An 18,758-nucleotide genomic window follows, 5' to 3' on the forward strand; every position below is an offset into this window, starting at 1 on the left:
CCTAGGAGGCCACGGGAATGAGCATGGCGGACTAGGATGCCCATGCTGAGCTAGAGATGCTGAGGCCCTCAGCACTCGGCACCAGAGGTAGCCATCTTGCCCAAGGAGGAGGAAAAGGGAAGAAAAGAGGTGAGGCAGAGCGGTCGCAGCCGTCTGCGACCGACGGATGCAACAGGCATGTTCTTATGTTCTTAGCCAGATAAGTACTCTTTCTCCCTCTCTTGGCCATACATGTCTCAAGGGACAACCCCTTTCTGGAGTGAGAATGTATGCTGGGCCTGTGCGGAATACACTTTTTCCGGTCTTGTTATTTTAAATTCCAAGGGGCTGATGCAATACAGTGAGCTTAGCTGAGCGTACTGTTTAACCTGCAGTTGGACGCGGGTTGTGTACATGCGTCCACATCCCCTTATGCAATAAGGGGATTAGTGCCTCCACAAGGCGCGTCCAACTTGCGGCATAACTAATAGCGCTTATTACATGCCAATGCATGTCGACAAGGCTATTACCCGAAATTAAAAAAAAATGTGCATCCAATAAGAAAATTGGTTCTTTTCTGATAATTTTCGTTCCTGTAGTACCATGGATCAGTCCAGACCGAGGGTTATGCCTCCCTTCCAGCAGGAGGTGACAGAGAAAAAACTTGAAAGGCACCCTCACTTAACCTGGTGTGCCTCCTGCATCCCTTCAGTATATAGAGTATGAAAGCAGAATTAAACTAGCAATGAATCAAGCAAGAACTTTAAGAACTAACATATGAACATGTAACCGTATCATTTTTTCTCAGTATGCTGCAATAACAGAACCTGAATATGCGCACGCAGACTTTACAGATCCCCCTGTTACCCACTCCTAGTCTTTGGGCGGGCGTCTGGACTGATCCGTGGTACTACAGGAACGAAAATTATCAGGTAAGAACCAATTTTCTTTTCCCTGTATGTACCTGGATCAGTCCTGACCATGGGATGTACCAAAGCTTCCCTAAACCGAGTGGGACCTCGCGAGTCCAGCACGCAGCACGCCAGTGCCAAAATCACCGGGCGCCTGAACGTCCAAGCAGTAGTGGCGAGCAAAAGTTTGGAGCGTCTTCCAAGTAGCAGCTCTGCAAATCTCCTGAGGCAATACCAATTGGCATTCGGCCCACAAAGATGCTTGCAAGCAAATAGAATGGGCCTTCAAGCCTCAGGAACATGTCTCCCTTTACAAATGTATGCAGACGAGATGGCTTCTCTCAACCATCGTGCAATCGTCATTTTAGACACTGGTTAACTGAGCATCCGTTTCCTGAACCTGACCACTGGATATCTGGGTGGTGTTGTGTCTGTTTTCTGAACCCGTGGCTATGCGCCGGTAAGGAAAACAGACGCTGATAAATTCAGCATCTGTTTTCTTAACCAGTGGATGGCCGCGGACAGCCGGCCTCTACCGGACACACGCTATCATAGCGGCACTAGGGGCGCGCAATTGTGCCTCCTTGACAGCACGGCCACTCATTAGAATATAGCATGGCACCCCCCAGGAGAGGTACCTGCGTTTTAACTGCATCGGCCCCCAGATGCATTATCTTACTGTATGGGGAGATTTTTTTTTTTTAATTTGTGCCTTAAAAGTAAGTGCTGAAATGCAGTACAAATCAGTCTGTGAATGTGCTCTATGCTGTATTAGCTCTTTTGTGTTTACTGTTGATTTTTTGCACGGGTCACTGACCTGAAACCTTTTGGAACGAAGAAAATTGCTTCCATTGCCCCCCACCCCCCACTAGATTGGAAGAAAAAGGTGGAGGCTGCTCCTACCCAGTACTTTTCTTGTCAGAAAATCACCACGACTCATCACACATAATGTTCTTACTCAGTTATGGCCGAGTAGCAATGAAAGGAGAAACACGCACCAAGCTTGCCATTCTATTTCCTCGTGCGGTAAAAGAAAGCAAATAAGAAAACAAAAATTGTATGAAGTGTAAGATGTGATTTGCAGACATTTCGCAAGCCACAGAGGGGTGGTAGTGAGCCCAGGTCCTCCAAACCATAGAGCTGCAAGCAGCTGGCTAAAGCGCTTTGCGTGTCTGCATCTCTATCCCTCAAGAACTCGATAAGGTGCGTATTATTGCATGCCTGGGGTCCGTTCCTAGAATGATCTTGGGGCGGAAGTAAAGGGACTGATGGGTTTAGTGCAACTGTTTATGGAGGGGATAGGAAATTAGCATAAAGAGCAACAGTCCGCTAATATGTGACATATTTTGCCACTTTCTTAAACTACTGCCCTGAATTGTGCATGGTAACATCTGTAAGAACCCGGTGTTATAAGGCATGAGTAAAAAATATGTATTGATTTTCAGCGCACGCTTTCCTTACTCCTGCTTAAAAAAAAAAAAGAGGTAACTTCAGATGCAGTAAACCAATTGTATGCTTTTGCAAGGCAACGGGAGTTCGAAAAAGCATGCTAACCTGAAAACGAACACGGAAAGACAAGCTTAGAACACATAAAACATAATTTATGCACAGAAAACATTCTCTACCCATTCTCTGCTTACCCAGCTAGAATTTAGCAGGGTAAGCATTTTTAAAATGCTGCTAAGCTATTTAGACGGATAACTTTCCTGTTATCCATCTAAATGGCTTTTGAATATGTACCCCTAACATCTACCTTGTTGAACCAAATACTTACTGGCTTCTGCTCTGTACAGCCTGCTCCACCTCCGCGCTAGAGAATGGGCCGCAGTTCCAAAGACAAGCGGGATATTTACTATCGCCTTGCTAAAGAGGAGGGCTGGAGGGCGAGGAGCGCCTTCAAACTTTTGCAGCTGGATGAAGAATTCCAGCTGTTTCAGGGTAAGTGGAGGGCTCTTGTCAGCATCAGGCAACAAAACATCTCTTTGCACTGTGTTTCTTTGAAGTCCAGAAAGTAAAAATGTATTTTCATCTTAGGCAAAGGGAGATAAAGTGACACACCCCAAGGTCACAGGCAGAGCCATTCAGTGTCAGAGCCAAGCTGAGGCACAGGCAGATAGTGACCCCTTTCCCCAAGGTTTTACATAGTCAGTGACAGAACTAGGGGTTAGAACAAAGGCATGGATATAAAATGATTCAGAGTCACACAGAGTTGGTGACAGTTTGGCACCTTTTCCCCTAAGATTCAAACTATTAGCTCAGGGATTCCCAAACTTTTAGCCAATATGACCACATTTTAGCACTTGAAAATTCACTTGATCCCAGAGGATGACCAAAACAAAATAGGAAAATTAGTTTCTTACCTGATAATTTTCGTTCCTGTAGTACCAAGGATCATCCAGACACCTGGGTTGTGACTCCGCACCAGCAGATGGAGACAGAGCAAAACTTGTCGGGCCCCCTACATATAGTAAGGCGCCACCCACAGCCCGTCAGTCTTACGTAATGTCAAAGCAAATGGAAAACTCCAACTAACTAGCTATACCGCCCGAAACCAGGGCCCATTCAACGAACCCCCAGCTGGATCAGAACTCCCAGAACCAGAGGCCCCAACAACATACAAGTAAACAAAAACATAGAGTGTCAACCGAGCGGACTCTCCTCTACGTAACTCAAAACAAACAGACTACGCGGGCGGGTTCCTGGACTGATCCTTGGTACTACAGGAATGAAAATTATCAGGTAAGAAACTAATTTTCCTTTCCCTGTACATACCAGGATCAGTCCAGACACCTGGGATGTACCAGAGCTGAATTACCGAGGGTGGGAGCCAGAGAGTCCCGCTCGCAGAACTCTCTCTCCGAAACCCCCTGAATCCAGGCCATGAACATCCAACCGGTAGTGTCTAGCAAAAGTATGCAGGGACTTCCAAGTCGCCGCTCTGCAAATCTCTTGAGGTGACACCTGCGACGACTCCGCCCAAGAGGCGGCTTGTGCTCGCGTCGAGTGAGCCCGAAGACCCGCAGGAACAGGCTTCCCCTTCAGGATATACGCGGAAGCAATGGCTTCCTTGAGCCAGCGCGCAATCGTGGTACGGGAAGCTGCCCCCCCTTGTTTGGGCCCCGAGCACAAAACAAAGAGATGGTCCGAAACCCGGAAAGGATTCGTAACCTCCAGATAACGGAGCAGGACTCTGCGGACATCAAGTTTCTTCAACATTCCAGTATCAGGATCAGAACGCTCCCCCTCCGGAAAAGCGGGCAGCTCAACCGACTGGTTCAAATGAAAAGCTGACACCACCTTCGGGAGGAAGGAGGGAACCGTCCGTAACGAGACCCCTGCGTCAGAGAAGCGTAAGAAGGGCTCCCTGCAAGATAACGCCTGCAATTCCGAAACACGTCTCGCCGACGCGATTGCCACAAGAAACACCGCCTTGAGAGGTCCTTGAGCGTTGCGTGCTTAAGAGGCTCAAAAGGGGACGTACACAGAGCGGAAAGAACCCAATTGAGATTCCAAGACGGACAAGGCTGACGTAACGGTGGCCGCAAATGCTTGGCTCCCCGAAGAAAACGTGCCACATCCGGATGCTGCGCTAACAACCTACCGTGCACCTTACCTCTGAGGCAACCAAGCGCCGCCACCTGGACTTTCAGAGTACTGCAAGACAGACCCTTCGCAAGGCCAGCCTGAAGAAAAGCAAGAACATCCGGTACGGAGGGCAGCACAGGATTTACCTCACGCATTCTACACCAATCCTCAAACACCGTCCAAACCCGAACGTAGGCGAAGGACGTAGAACACTTTCTAGAACTCAGCAATGTGGCTACCACCGCATCCGAATGTCCTTTATTCTTCAAGCGTTTCCTCTCAAAAGCCAGGCCGCGAGACAGAAGTGATCCGCGTCCTCCAAACAGACGGGTCCTTGACGTAGAAGCGCCGCCTCCCCTCGGAATCGGAGAGGAGGCTCCCGTGCCAATTGCAGAAGGTCCGCGAACCAAGGACGCCGGGGCCACTCGGGCGCCACCATGATCACCTCTGCGGGATGCATCTCTATGCGTCGAAGAACTTTGCCTATCAGGGGCCAAGGAGGAAACACATACAGCAGAACGTTTGTGGGCCAGGGGAGGACCAGGGCGTCCACCCCTTCGGCCCCCCGCTCTCTCCTCCGACTGAAGAACCTCGGGGCTTTGGCGTTCTGAGCGGTGGCCATTAGATCCATGTGTGGCGTTCCCCACTTCCCGCAGAGGAGGTGGAAAGCGCCCTCCGGCAGCTCCCATTCCCCCGGGTCCAAGCGATGTCGGCTGAGAAAATCCGCTTGGACATTGTGTACTCCGGCTATAGGGGACGCCGCGATGTTGCCAAGATTCTTTTCCGCCCAGGTCATTAATTGTCGCGTCTGCTCCGCGACGGCTCGGCTCCTTGTTCCTCCTTGGCGATTGATGTACGCCACTGTGGTCGCGTTGTCCGACAAGACCCTGACCGCCTTTCCGCGAATCAACGGGAGAAAAGCCTGCAGCGCCAGCAAGACCGCTCTGGTCTCCAGGCAATTGATGGACCACTGTGACTGAGCTTTGGACCACTGTCCTTGCACCGAGTGTCCCATGCACACCGCCCCCCATCCGGAGAGACTGGCATCCGTGGTGACCACCGTCCAGGTGGGCATAACCAGGGACACTCCGCGTGACAAGTTGTCGGAGCTGAGCCACCACTGTAGGCTGGACCTTGCCTGATCCGATAGTGGAAGTGGCATGTGAAAATCCTCCGACACTGGTCGCCATGGGGAGAGCAATGAGTATTGCAACGGCCGTAGATGAGCAAAAGCCCAGGGAACCAATGCCAGCGTTGACGCCATCGATCCCAACACCATGAGATGATCGCAGACCAGCGGACACCATAGGGACATCAACCTGCACACCTGGCCCTGCAGCTTGGACACCCGCTCCTGGGACAGAGACACTCTGCCCTGCTTCGTGTCGAACAGCGCTCCCAGGTAATGTAGCGTCTGGGTGGGGACGAGGCGACTTTTGGCGAGATTGACCACCCAGCCGAGGGAGCGCAAAAGTTGTAGTACTCTTTCGACTGCTTGTCGGCATCGGCTCTCCGTTTTGGCCCGGATGAGCCAGTCGTCCAAGTAGGGATGTACCAGGAATCCCTCCTTGCGAAGCTCGGCTGCAACCACCACCATTACTTTTGTAAACGTCCGTGGAGCGGTGGCGAGGCCGAAGGGGAGAGCCTTGAATTGATAATGCCTGCCCAGGATACAGAAGCGCAGAAACCGCTGATGTTCCGGCTGAATGCCTATATGAAGGTAAGCCTCCGTGAGGTCCAAGGACGCCAGGAACTCGCCTGGCCGTACCGAGGCGATCACTGACCGAATCGTCTCCATCTTGAAGCGTGGAACGCGAAGACATCTGTTGACCCCTTTCAGGTCTAAGATGGGTCTGAAGGTACCTTCCTTCCTCTGGGCATGTCGCGATCTGCCCGCGGTCCGGAGGGACGAAGCAAAAAAAACAAAAAACATTAAGCGAGTCGGCCGGTCGGACAACAACCCCCCCCCCCCCCCCCCCCGCGATGAACAAAAAAACCGGAGCGAGAGGAGAAGCCGCACAGCCGAAACAAAAACAATTTTTATTTTTTTTTCTTTACTTTACTTGCCGCTGGCCCAGGTCCTGATTGCTCCTTTCCAGCGGGGGTGAGTGAACCGGGCTCCCCGGTGTCACCCCCGACGCTGCTGCCTACCCAGGCCGGGTCCTCAACCCCAGCAGCGGCCTCAACCAGGGGGGGATAGTCCCCTCAGGACCTTACAACCCCCCTGGGAGGCTTACAGGACTCGGGCTTCCGCTGCTTTTCTTGTTTGAAGATCTCTTCTTCTTTTACCCTTTTTTTTTTTTTTCTTTTTTCAAATTCCCCTGACTAGCTAAAATCCCTAAGCCAGGATCAATCGAGACTGTGGGTGGACCTGCCCCATCAGCTGGAGACAGAGAAAGACTGACGGGCTGTGGGTGGCGCCTTACTATATGTAGGGGTGCCTGACAAGTTTTGCTCTGTCTCCATCTGCTGGTGCGGAGTCACAACCCAGGTGTCTGGACTGATCCTGGTACGTACAGGGAATATCAGTTCCTGAACATACCCAGATCAGTCCGGAAAAGTGGGTTGTGTATCCCTACCAACAGGTGGAGTCAGAGAACAATTAGAACTTTGGGCACTGCTACATAACGAGACTGCCACCTGCAGTCCATCAGTATTTCTCTGACTCCAGCAGGTGGTAGGGTGCATCTCCTGCAGTCTTAGTTTTTTTCAGGGTCGTTAGGAAATTTATTTTATTTTTCCTTCTCGTTTGCCTCCTGAGGTGTTAGGCACCTTCGTGAGCCATCCCTCAGTGGAAGTCGGGCGTCCGGGGGGTTAGACACCCCTGACTGTGTTTCACCCGCTCCGTCCCGGGGTGTACAGGCCGGGGGCTCCTGGTCTTCCTATCCCCGAAGCTGCTCCCTTGACCCCTGTTAGTGCAGACTTCAGTAGTTTAGTTGTTTAAAGTTAAAAAAAGAAAAAAAGTCTCTTCGGTCTGAGGTAAGGAATCGGCACCGGGGGAGCCTGCTGTGCAGCAGGCTGTGGGGACAGCTTTGAGCCGTCGCAGTTTCGTTTCCTTCCTCTCCCGGGGCTCCGGGTTGATAGTGAAGGTAGGCAGTGTGTGTACCGGGTCCAGGCTGCGTTTTCAGCACCCAGGTGGCTGAACAGCGCGGTTCCTCGCAGAGGCCTTGTTTTTCTATTTTTTTTCCCACGCTGCCAGTGGCGATCGCACGGCTGCAGGTCTGGGGCCTATTTTTTTTCCCCCTTAGCTGCTCTGACCGTCTGGCTACGCGGCCCGGCATGGCGCCGCGAAAATCAGTGGTCTGCCGCTCCTGTGGGGCTCGCGGGCAGAATTTGAACTCTGCGTCGTTGTGCCCAGACTGCTCTGGTTTGGAAGGCTCGTCGGGGGTGGCCCCTCCCCCCCCCCCCCGCGGGGGGAGTGACTCGTGACATTCTGAGCAAGAAGATGATTCCCTCCCTCCCGCTTTGGTCCCCATGGCAGTAGATCTGATGTTGGGGACTGGGGAATCGGCCCCGCAGGACCCCCCAGATGGGGAGGTAGACGCGGGAGATTTTTCCCCAGAGTTTATCTTGTTGATACATCAGGCCTTCTTGGCACAGAGACAGACTTCCTTAAAGAGACCCGGGCGCGCTGGGGATCCCGCTGAGCCCCCTCTGAAGCAGGGACGTCCTGCAGCCACCCAGCAGCGCCCGGTGGTCCACTCTCATCCTGGAGAGGATGGTCGCAGGAATCCGCATGACCCAGGTTTTGGGGCAGGGGCGGCGCCTGTTCCGAGTCTGGGGGTCGGATCTGCGCAGGTACTGGGTGCAGATCCGGTCCAGAATCCTGATCCGGTGGACATGGATACGGATGATCCTGATGGGGATGACCTCCCTCCGGTGGAGGGTGATGATCCTACTATTGTCCGCCTGTTTAAGCGAGATGAGCTTCGTCCGCTTATTCCCCAGGTACTGGATGTCCTCAGTCTTAAGATTACTCAAGAGGATTCCGATAATGAAGGGGTTAATCCGGTTCTGGATGGTATTCGGGGACCATCAACAGCTTTTCCACTGCCTAAGAAAGTCCGAAAGCTGGTGACCCGCGAGGGGATACTCCGGATGCGGGCTTAAAGGTGGGTAGGGCGATGGGAAAGTTCTACCCGCTGTCATCAGAGGTGCTGGACCTGCTGAAGATTCCAAAAGTGGACGCCGTCTCGGCAGTCACAAAGAAGACCATGATACCCATGGCGGAATCTGCCGCCTTAAAGGACATGCAGGACTGAAAGCTGGAGATCCAGTTGAAGCGGGTTTTTGAAGTGGCCGCTTTGAGCCTTTGAGGGGCAGTCTGCGCTAGGTCTTATGCAACGAGTGTGCCTATGCTGGGTCCAAGAGGTGAGTACTAATGCGGCGGATGCCGACGTTGGAGCGTTGCAGCTGGCCCGTTTGGAAGCCGGAATTGCGTATGGAGCAGATGCGCTTTACGACCTCGTTCGGACCTCGGCTCGGTCCATGGTGTCTGTGGTGGCAGCTCGTCGCCTTCTCTGGTTACGGAATTGGGCAGCGGACCTCTCCTCAAAATCCCAACTTAGTAACCTTCCCTTCAAGGGCAAGCTTCCCTTTGGGGAGGAGTTGGATCAGTTGGTCAAGCTCCTCGGGGAGTCCAAGGGCCATAGGTTGCCAGAGGATAGAAGAGCAACCAAGAAAGTTTTTCCCCCTCGGGCTCGTTTTCAGGACTCTCGCCGTTTTCGATCTGGCAGATATTCTGCTCCGGCGGGTCCTAAGTTGACACCAGGGTCGCCAACAGTCCTTTCGTGGTGGCTGCAGCTCCGGGAGGGACTCTGGACACCTCGGGGTGGGTAACAGTAAACCCGCCCAATGAAGCCACGAGCACCCATTCCGTCGTAGAAGCTGTCGGAGGCAGATTATCCGGCTTTTACGCAGAATGGGCAAGAATAACCTCGGATCGCTGGGTTTTGGAGGTGATCAGGGACGGTTACGCCCTGAGGTTTGCGCGTCCAGTCTGGGAAGTGTTCGTGGAGTCCCGTGTGCTCTCTTGCGCCAAACGCGAGGCAGTACAGGATACCCTGCAGCGGCTGCTCGACCTCAGAGCCATTGTCCTGGTGCCGGAAGCACAGCAGGGACGGGGACGGTACTCAATTTACTTCTTGGTCCAAAAAAAGAGGGCACTTTTCGTCCCATCCTCGATCTGCAGAAACTCAACCGGTGTCTCAGGGTCCCTCGTTTTCGTATGGAAACCCTACAGACTGTGATGGCAAGGTGGGACATACCGCAGTTGGATCTGATGGCAACGCGGGCGAATGCGAAGACAGAACGCTTCTTCAGCCGTCGCCGAGAGCTGGGCTCGGTGGGTCTCGACGCTCTCATGTGCCCCTGGCCCACGGGAATTCTCCTTTATGCCTTCCTTCCCTGGCCCCTCATCGGTCTGCTTCTCCGTCGCATAGAGCTCCATCCAGGAAGAGTGGTACTGGTGGCGCCGGAGTGGCCGCGTCGCCCGTGGTTTGTGGATCTGGTTCGCATGGCTCTAGAGCAGTGGTCCCCAACCCTGTCCTAGGGGCCCACCAGCCAGTCGGGTTTTCAGGATATCCACAATGAATATGCATGAGAGAAAATTTGCATGCACTGCCTCCATAATATGCAAATTTTCTCTCATGCATATTCATTGTGGATATCCTGAAAACCCGACTGGCTGGTGGGCCCCCAGGACAGGGTTGGGGACCACTGCTCTAGAGGGTCCATTCCAGCTTGCTAATCTGCTACATCTGCTTCGGCAGGGACCCATATTTTTGGATCGGGAGAATCACTTCTCTCGCGCGGCTTGGCTTTTGAGAGGCGATGTTTATGCTTGAAGGGTTATTCAGAACAGGTCATTTCCACTCTTTTGCAGGCGAGGCACCCAGCCACCTCTATGGCCTATGTAAGAGTCTGGAATCTTTTTGAGACGTGGTGTCACCAGCGTGACTGCGATCCTTTGGCAGTCTATGTTCCTCGGGTACTCGATTTTCTGCAGCAGGGGCTCGCTAAGGGTTTAGTGTTCAATTCCCTTCGTGTACAAGTTGCGGCTCTGGGTGCTTTGCGGGGAAAGTTTAACGGCTGTTCGCTTGCAGCGCACCCAGATATTGCTCGATTTCTCAAGAGGGTCAAACATTTGCGGCCTCCCATCCGTTCGGTGTGTCTGGATTTGAGTTTGAATCTAGTTCTGCGAGTGCTGTGTGGTGCTCCTTTCGAGCCTCTCCACAGGGCTCCGCTGAAAGATCTGACTTTGAAAACGGTGTGTTTGGTGGCCATTTGCTTGGCTCGTCGGATCTCCGAATTACAGGCGCTGTCGTGTTGCGACCCTTTTCTTCGGATTTACGACGATAGGGTGTCATTGCGCACGGTTCCTAAGGTTGATTCGGCCTTCCACATAAATCAGACTGTGGAGCAACCGGGGTTCCCACAGTGGTCTCGGGAGTCTTCTCAGGACAGAGACCTCCATCTTTTGGACGTGTGGCGCGTCTTGTTGCGTTATCTGGAGGTTACCAATGACGTCCGATGTTCCGATCATTTGTTCATTCCCTTTGGTGGCCCAAAGAAAGGGGACAAAGCATCTAAGGTGACCATTTCGCATTGGATTAAAGAAGTCATTTGTTCGTCATACATAGCCGAAGGTCGCTAAGTTCCTTTGGGCCTCAGAGCTCATTCCACCAGGGCCCAGGCTACTTCCTGGGCAGAGTGTCAACTACTGTCGCCTCAGGAAATCTGTAGGGCGGCTATATGGTACTCTATTCACACTTTAACTAAGCATTATCTGGACGTTAAGGCTACTGACAAATCGTCCTTCGGTGAGAGGGTTCTCCGTGCAGGTCTTTCAGGTTCCCGCCCAGTGTAGGGTGGCTTGGGTACATCCCACTGGTCTGGACTGATCAGGGTATGTTCAGGAAATGAAAATTGGTTCTTACCTGCTAATTTTCGTTCCTGTAATACCACAGATCAGTCCAGAGGCCCACCCCTTGCTTCAGATACCGAAAGACTGTCGTGGTTAGACTTTGCTAGGTTTTTCACGAAGCTGCTTTTTTGCAGAGATGTTTGAGGGAGCAGTTATTAGCAGTTGGTTCGGTTATGGGTTTTCTCAGGACGAAGAGATAGTCAGTTTTTTGTTGGTTGCTACCCTTCGTTCCTTAGTTCTGTTAGCATGGGCTTGGGTACAGGACAATACTGAGGGACTGCAGGTGGCACTCTTGTATATATGGCAGTGCCCAAAGTTTTTGCTCTCTGACTCCATCTGCTGGTAGGGATACACAACCCACTGGTCTGGACTAATCTGTGGTATTTCAGGAATGAAAATTAGCAGGTAAGAACCAATTTTCATTTTTGGTTCAGTGGTGGGTGAGGATAGAGGAGCCATGGCAATCTTCACTTGCACTTGCGAGCCAACACACAATCACAGGTCCTGCAGATCAGATATTTACAGTGTTCTCTCACCCTAGATGGACAGCGCCCAAGTAGAGACTGCATCAAGCTAGGGCAAGAGTTCATTGTAGAAATCTCACCTTTGTGTACCTTTCCTTATTTCAAATTGCATCAAATCTTCACTGATGTGTACTGTGCTGTTCATACGTCTCATTTTGAATGTAAAATTGGCCCCAAAACCCTAGACCACAACCAAAAACTCACCTCGGGTTACTAGTTCACCCTCCTTCAGTGATATAAATAGTTGACTTATTTGAGAGCCTTATAAAGTCTCTCTCTCTCGACTTAGGGTTTCTGAACTGCAGGCTCTTTCTTGCTGTGAGCATTTTCTGCTTGTAATTCCAGGAGCGGTACAGCTTCTGACTGTGCCTTCTTTTTGGCAGAACTTAGTTTCAGACTTTTTTCATTTGAATCAGTTAATTTCCCTGCTCAAGTTGGACAGGGACATAGATGACAATGAGTATCATCTTTTGCATACCTTGGATGTCAAGAGGCATCTGATGCGGTACTTGGAGGTTACTAAGTCTGTCTGGAAGTCTGGTTGGTTGTTTGTGCTGCATGGTGGAGGTAAGCAAGGTGAACATTGGGTTAAGGAAGTCATTCCTTTACTGAAGCAGATTAGACCGCATTCCACGAGGGCTCAGGCAGTATTGTGGGCAGAGATTTGGTTGTTGTCACCTGTTGCGATTTGCCGAATGTTGATGTGGTCATCGTTACACACCTTTTTCAAGCATTACCGCTCGGATGTTTGGGCTCAGGAGGATGCCGCCTCTGCCCGGGCGGTGTTGATTGGACTGCGGACAGCCTCCCGCCCTGTTGAGGGTAAGCTTTGGTACATCCCACTTGTGTGGATTGGCCTGCCTGAGTGCAGAGGAAGGAGAAGTTACTACTTAGCTGATAATTTCCTTTTCTCTAATGAGGGTAAGCCAATCCCCAACCTGCCCTCGGCTGCCGATTTTTGCCTTTGGTTCACTCTTTAGTTGCGGACATTGCAGGGTATTATTCCTGCTATTCATTGGAGGACTGATATGTGCTTAACCAGTCCCTTAGTTTAGTGAATGTTAATTCTTTGTCCTGCACTCAGTGTTCTCTATTGGTTGGAAGCATGAGTGATTGATTATTAATAATAATTTTCAGGTATAATCAGTTTTTCAAAAGTTTGGCTTTTTCAGAGAATAATTGCGAGCTGATGTCGGGGCAGGGCTACATATCCGTGATGTCAGCTTTACTCCATCTCCATCTGCTGGTAGAGGTGAAGAGTCCACTTGTGGGGATTGGCCTGCCTTCCTTAGAGGAAAGGAAATTATCAGGTAAGTAGTAATTTCTCCTTTTCCCCAGAGAAATAAAACAGGGGACTTTTCCACCCCACATCTCTGTGTAGGGTTCACTGGCGATCGCTGCTACTGCTGCCATCACTTTGTATCTTCTTACAGTGATTCAGTTTTATTTTGTTTTTTATTTCTCCACAAGATGTGCAACGGGCTGTGGATCTCTGTGCTGCCCCTGGGAGCTGGAGTCAGGTTCTCAGCCGAAAACTCAAGTGAGTGCACTTCTGGACAAATTGAACTCCTTATTTATGTAAGAGGACATAGTGTGGCAAGTATCTTGTAATGTAAGAAAACCTGTCATGCATCCTGTGGGGATGCCTTAAGGCTATAATTGTGCATTTGTGAATGATTTATCATGACAGATTTTCCACTTAAAAGAATGAGAATGTGTCTTAGAAAGCTAAGACAATCTTCTGTCAAGCCTTCAGTCCCATGCACAATGAAACCTCTCTAAATAAATTACCTCAGTAATCAAGTACTCAGAATCAATAGGCAGCATTTGATCTGCTAATTTCTCAAAAGACAAGCAGGATGGTAGTCCTCACATATGGATGACATCATCAGGATGGAGCCCAATCACGGAACACTTTTGTCAAAGTTTCTAGAACTTTGACTGGCACCTACTGGGCATGCCCAGCATAGCACCAACCCTGTATCCAGCAGGGGTCCCCCTTCAGTCTTCTTTTTTCCGCGCAGTAGTAGCCACGCGGGTTAAGGAGCTCTCTAGAGATTCCTGACAGGAATTTTCCTCATGGAACTTCTTTCAAAATTTTCAAAAAATTTTACCCCATAGGGGTCCCCCTATCGATATCTGTACTTCGTGGTTGAAAGGTAAGGCTTTACCCTAATTCCGGTCAATTCCCGTCGAGATTTTCCCTTCAGGGCCTACCGGCCATCGACCGCGCCGCGGCTAAATTTTTGTCGGAGACATGGCGTCGGGTTTTCGTCGGTGCCCCGACTGTACTCGAAAAATGTCCATCACTGACCCGCATGGGGTCTGTGTTATGTGTTTGGGGTCCGATCATGATGTCCTAACTTGCACCAAATGTGCCCAAATGACACCGAAGGGTTGTAAGGCTCGTTTTGGGAAAATGGAGTTTCTCTTTCAGCCAAAAACCCCGACTCCATCGATAGCTTCGACTTCGTCCGAGCCAGTTCCATCGACCTCTCGCCAGCACCGGGAAACCGCTGCTGCCCGACCGGCGTCGTTGATTCCAAAGGTGTCGATTCCCTCCTTGCCTCCTCAAGAAAAGGACCGAGGAGATCATCGTGAAAAGCGTCGGCACCGTCATCGAAAGGCCCAGTCCGCCGATCCAGGCAAGCCCTCGGCATCGGCGTCGACAGAGCCACCAACAAAGATGCCCCATCCAGAAAAGGTCCCATCCTCTTCTGTGACCGGGTCACCGAGGCGTTCCCCACCTTCAGTGGTGCCAGGATCCGCGATTCTACCTTCACCGGTGGATCCCTTCGGCTACACCAGTACTGCCTCCTACTCCAGGGCTGGGGTTCCATGCCCCAGGCTTCCACAAGGAATTGGATCAGATGATCCAAGAGGCCATCGGTAAAGCACTTCAGGGCTTCCAGCCTCCATCGACGCCGGTACCGGTCCCCAAGCCGGTCACCAGTCCGCTTCCCGTAGCCCTCGCACCGCTACTGGGAAGACTGGATGCGTTGATCGGTGCCCTGCCATTGATGGAACCGAGAGTACCAGTAGCTCCAGTGCCTTCTACACCGATTCCATTATCATCGGATGATGAGGAATCACTGATACTCATTCCACTGTCTGGGATTTTACCACCGATTCGTCCATCGATGTCACCGGTCCCGTTGATGCCTCCTTCGATGCCATCGGTGCCTCCATGGATGCTGACGATTCCACCGATGCTTAGGCCAGGTCCTTCAGGATTAGCACCACTTCTCCCTGCTGGAGACCCGCTAAGTGCTGGAGATCAACCCTATGATCCTTGGACCGATGACACATCCCAAGATACAGACGATCTACCATCAGAACTCTCTCCCCCAGATGAAAGACGACGTTCTCCACCAGAAGATCTGTCTTTTATTAATTTCATCAAGGAAATGTCTGAAAACATTCCTTTTCAACTTCAGACAGAAGAGGACTCTAGGCACAAGATTCTGGAGGTACTCCAGTTTCTTGATGCTCCTAAGGAAATCATGTCTATCCCTATTCATGAAATCCTACTTGATCTCCTGAAGAGAAACTGGGAACACCCATGTTCGGTCCCACCTGTCAACCGCAAGACAGATGCCACCTATCTTGTGCAGTCAGCTCCTGGGTTCCAAAAGTCACAGTTGGATCATCACTCTGTGGTTGTTGAATCAGCCCAGAAGAAGGCCCGACGTTCAAAACCTCATTCATCCATACCTCCAGGAAAGGAACAAAAATCCCTGGACGCTTTTGGAAGGCATGTCTTTCATGGCTCAATGTTCATATCTCGCATTGCCTCTTACCAGTTATACATGACCCAGTATAACAGAGACCTTTTTAAGAGGATCCAGGATTTCTCTATTCTTTACCAGAGCAACTCCAGATTCAGCTTCATGCTCTGGCTCAAAAAGGCCTGGATGCTGGAAAGCACGAAGTCCGTGCTGCGTATGATATCTTCGACACGGCCTTTAGAGTGTCTGCAGTGGGGATCAGTGCAAGAAGATGGGCCTGGCTAAAATCCTCAGACTGAAGACCAGAAGTCCAAGACAGGTTAGCAGATCTACCCTGTGTCGGGGATAATCTCTTCGGGGAAAAGATCCAAGAGACCGTGGCGCAGTTGAAGGACCACCATGAGACTCTGCGCCAGCTTTCCTCTATGCCGTCTGAGTTCCCTTCCGCCCCTAAGAGAACTTTTAGACTTGACTCTAAGCGGCCGGCCTACAAGCCAAGGAAAGTTTATCCTCCGGCCTCTAGAGGACGCCCTTCCAGACCTTACCGAAAAGGTCAATCCAGGCAGACCCGGCCTCAAAAGTCTCAGCCAGCTTCTCAGCCTGGACCAGTGTCAGGATTTTGACTTCTTCCTAGAGAGTGTAAGCCAACCTTCTCTTCCATCCATACCAGTCGGCGGTTGACTCTGCCACTTCAACAGCACTTGGAAGACAGTCACCACAGATCAGTGGGTACGCGCAGTAGTCACTCAGGGTTATCACCTAAATTTCCTGACTGTTCCAGCGGACTCTCCACCTCGGCTGACATGGAAGACATCCGACCACTCTCCCTTGCTCGAACAGGAGGTCTCATCCCTCCTCACATCACGAGCAATAGAGCCAGTGCCCTTGTCTCAGCAGGGGCAGGGGTTTTATTCCTGGTATTTTCTAATAACAAAAAAGTCAGGTGGCGTACACCCGATACTGGACCTCCATGCCCTAAACAAATTTTTGCAGAGGGAAAAATTCAAATTGGTAACCTTGGGCTCTCTACTTCCTCTTCTAAGAGGAGGAGACTGGCTATGCTCTCTAGACCTCCAAGAAGCTTACACACACATCTCAATTACTCCATCTCATCGCAAGTACCTGCGATTCCTGGTCAGCCCTCATCACTTCCAGTAACATGTACTACCATTCGGCCTAGTGTCCGCTCCACGAGTATTCACCAAGTGCCTGGTGGTGGTCGCAGCCTTCCTAAGGAATCAGGGTGTGCATGTCTACCCTTATCTCGACGATTGGTTGATAAGGGCTCCGACTCAGCAGGGCGCACTAACCTCCCTGTGGCTCACTATCCATACCCTGATCTCCCTAGGGTTTCTAATCAACTATCCCAAATCCCAGATAGTTCCATCTCAAACCCTATCCTTTATAGGGGCCGACCTAAACCCTATTCAGGCGAAAGCCTTCCTCCCACGGGATCGCACTTTTACCATAGCATCTCTGGCGCATCACCTACAGACTTGAGCATCTTCAACTGCTCGTCACTTCCTCATACTGCTCGGTCACATGCCTAGCTATGAGAGTGATGCAGTGGACCTTAAAAGGCCAGTGGATTCAAACTTGTCAGCCAATGTCCAGCATTATCCAGGTTACCAAACAGCTCCTTCTGTCACTAGCCTGGTGGATGCACCACTCCAATCTCATTCAAGGCCTTCCATTTCAGGCTCCAGATCCTCAAATTACTTTAACAGATGCATCCAACCTCGGGTGGGGTGCACATGTAGGCGATCTGCAGACTCCGGTAACCTGGTCTCCAGAGGAAGCCAAAGACTAGATAAATTTCCTGGAGCTATGGGCGATCAGATATGCCCTCAAGGCCTTTCAGGATTGCCTATCGAACAAAGTCATCCTGATTCAAACCGACAATCAGGTTGCGATGTAGTATGTCAACAAGCAAGGGGGAATGGGCTCCTACCTCCTGTGTCAGGAAGCTGCTCAGATATGGGCATGGGCCCTTTCCCACTCGATGTACCTCAAAGCAACCTACTTGCCGGGAGTGGACAATCTTTTGGCGGACAAGCTGAGTCGTACTTTCCATCCGCACGAGTGGTCTCTCAACCCCACGATAGCGGACACGATATTCCAACACTGGGATTACCCTTGCATAGACCTCTTTGCGTCGGTCCACAACCACAAAGTAGGCAACTTCTGCTCTCTCATTCGCACTCACCACTCACAACCAAAAGATGCCTTCGCCCTCTCCTGGGCCAGCGGTCTCCTTTATGCGTACCCTCCACTTCCTCTCATTTCAAAGACTCTTGTGAAGCTCCGGCAGGACAAGGGATTAATGATCCTGATAGCTGGTCATGCTAGCTGTGGTTTCCAATCCTCCAGGACCTTTCAGTACACCGGCACATTCCTCTGAGGAACGATCCCCTTCTAATGTTTTTTGTAACTTTCTCACATCCAAAATATTGTTATAATATTTGTTAAGTTTCATACTATATTTGTTCTTGTATTGGGAAATGTTCTTTACTTTGTTACTCTCTGCCTTTACTCACATTGTTAATTGTAAACCGGGTTGATGTGATTCCTATCATGAAACTCGGTATAATAAAAATAACAAATAAATAAATAAATAAATAAAAATAATAACTTAGAACGAAGGGTACCTGCGTCACCCCAACCTCCAGGTTCTGTCTCTGATGGCCTGGATGTTGAAAGGTTAATACTCTAAACTTGTAACCTTCCAGAATCGGTTTCCTGAGTCCTGGTGGCTTAACGAAAGCCTTCAACGAGAAGGTCTTATCGCTCTAAATGGAAGAGGTTTACGGTCTGGTGCACTTCCATGTCCATAGACCCTTTCACTTGTTCCAGTGCAAGGTTCCTAGACTATCTCTGGCACCTGTCAGAGTTAGGCCTAAAAACTTCCTCTATCAGGGTGCATGTTAGTGCAGTGTCTGTGTACCATAAGGGTATAGGAGATGTCTCCATCTCAGCACAACCCTTAGTATCACGTTTCATGAGAGGCTTGCTCCATTTAAAACCTCCACTGCGCCTTCCTGCCCCTGCTTGGGACTTTAATGTGGTTTTGGGACGGCTCAAGAAACCTCCGTCTGAGCCTCTCCAC

At 50.8% G+C, this 18,758-nt stretch overlaps 1 protein-coding gene across 2 annotated transcripts in view; it reads left to right on the forward strand.

The window, feature by feature from the left end:
* The first annotated feature begins 1,978 nt into the window (after nucleotides 1-1,978).
* FTSJ1 (FtsJ RNA 2'-O-methyltransferase 1) overlaps nucleotides 1,979-18,758 on the forward strand; it is a 72,121-nt gene continuing 55,341 nt past the window's right edge. For both annotated transcript variants that reach the window (XM_029610809.1, XM_029610803.1), the window contains exons 1-3: nucleotides 1,979-2,093; nucleotides 2,684-2,828; nucleotides 13,395-13,464. In XM_029610809.1, coding sequence (XP_029466669.1) covers nucleotides 2,708-2,828; nucleotides 13,395-13,464 — 191 coding nt within the window. In that variant the 5' untranslated portion in view covers nucleotides 1,979-2,093; nucleotides 2,684-2,707. The remainder of the gene's footprint in view (nucleotides 2,094-2,683; nucleotides 2,829-13,394; nucleotides 13,465-18,758) is intronic.

Source organism: Rhinatrema bivittatum, chromosome 1, assembly GCF_901001135.1.
Source record: "Rhinatrema bivittatum chromosome 1, aRhiBiv1.1, whole genome shotgun sequence".
Classification (NCBI taxonomy): domain Eukaryota; kingdom Metazoa; phylum Chordata; class Amphibia; order Gymnophiona; family Rhinatrematidae; genus Rhinatrema; species Rhinatrema bivittatum.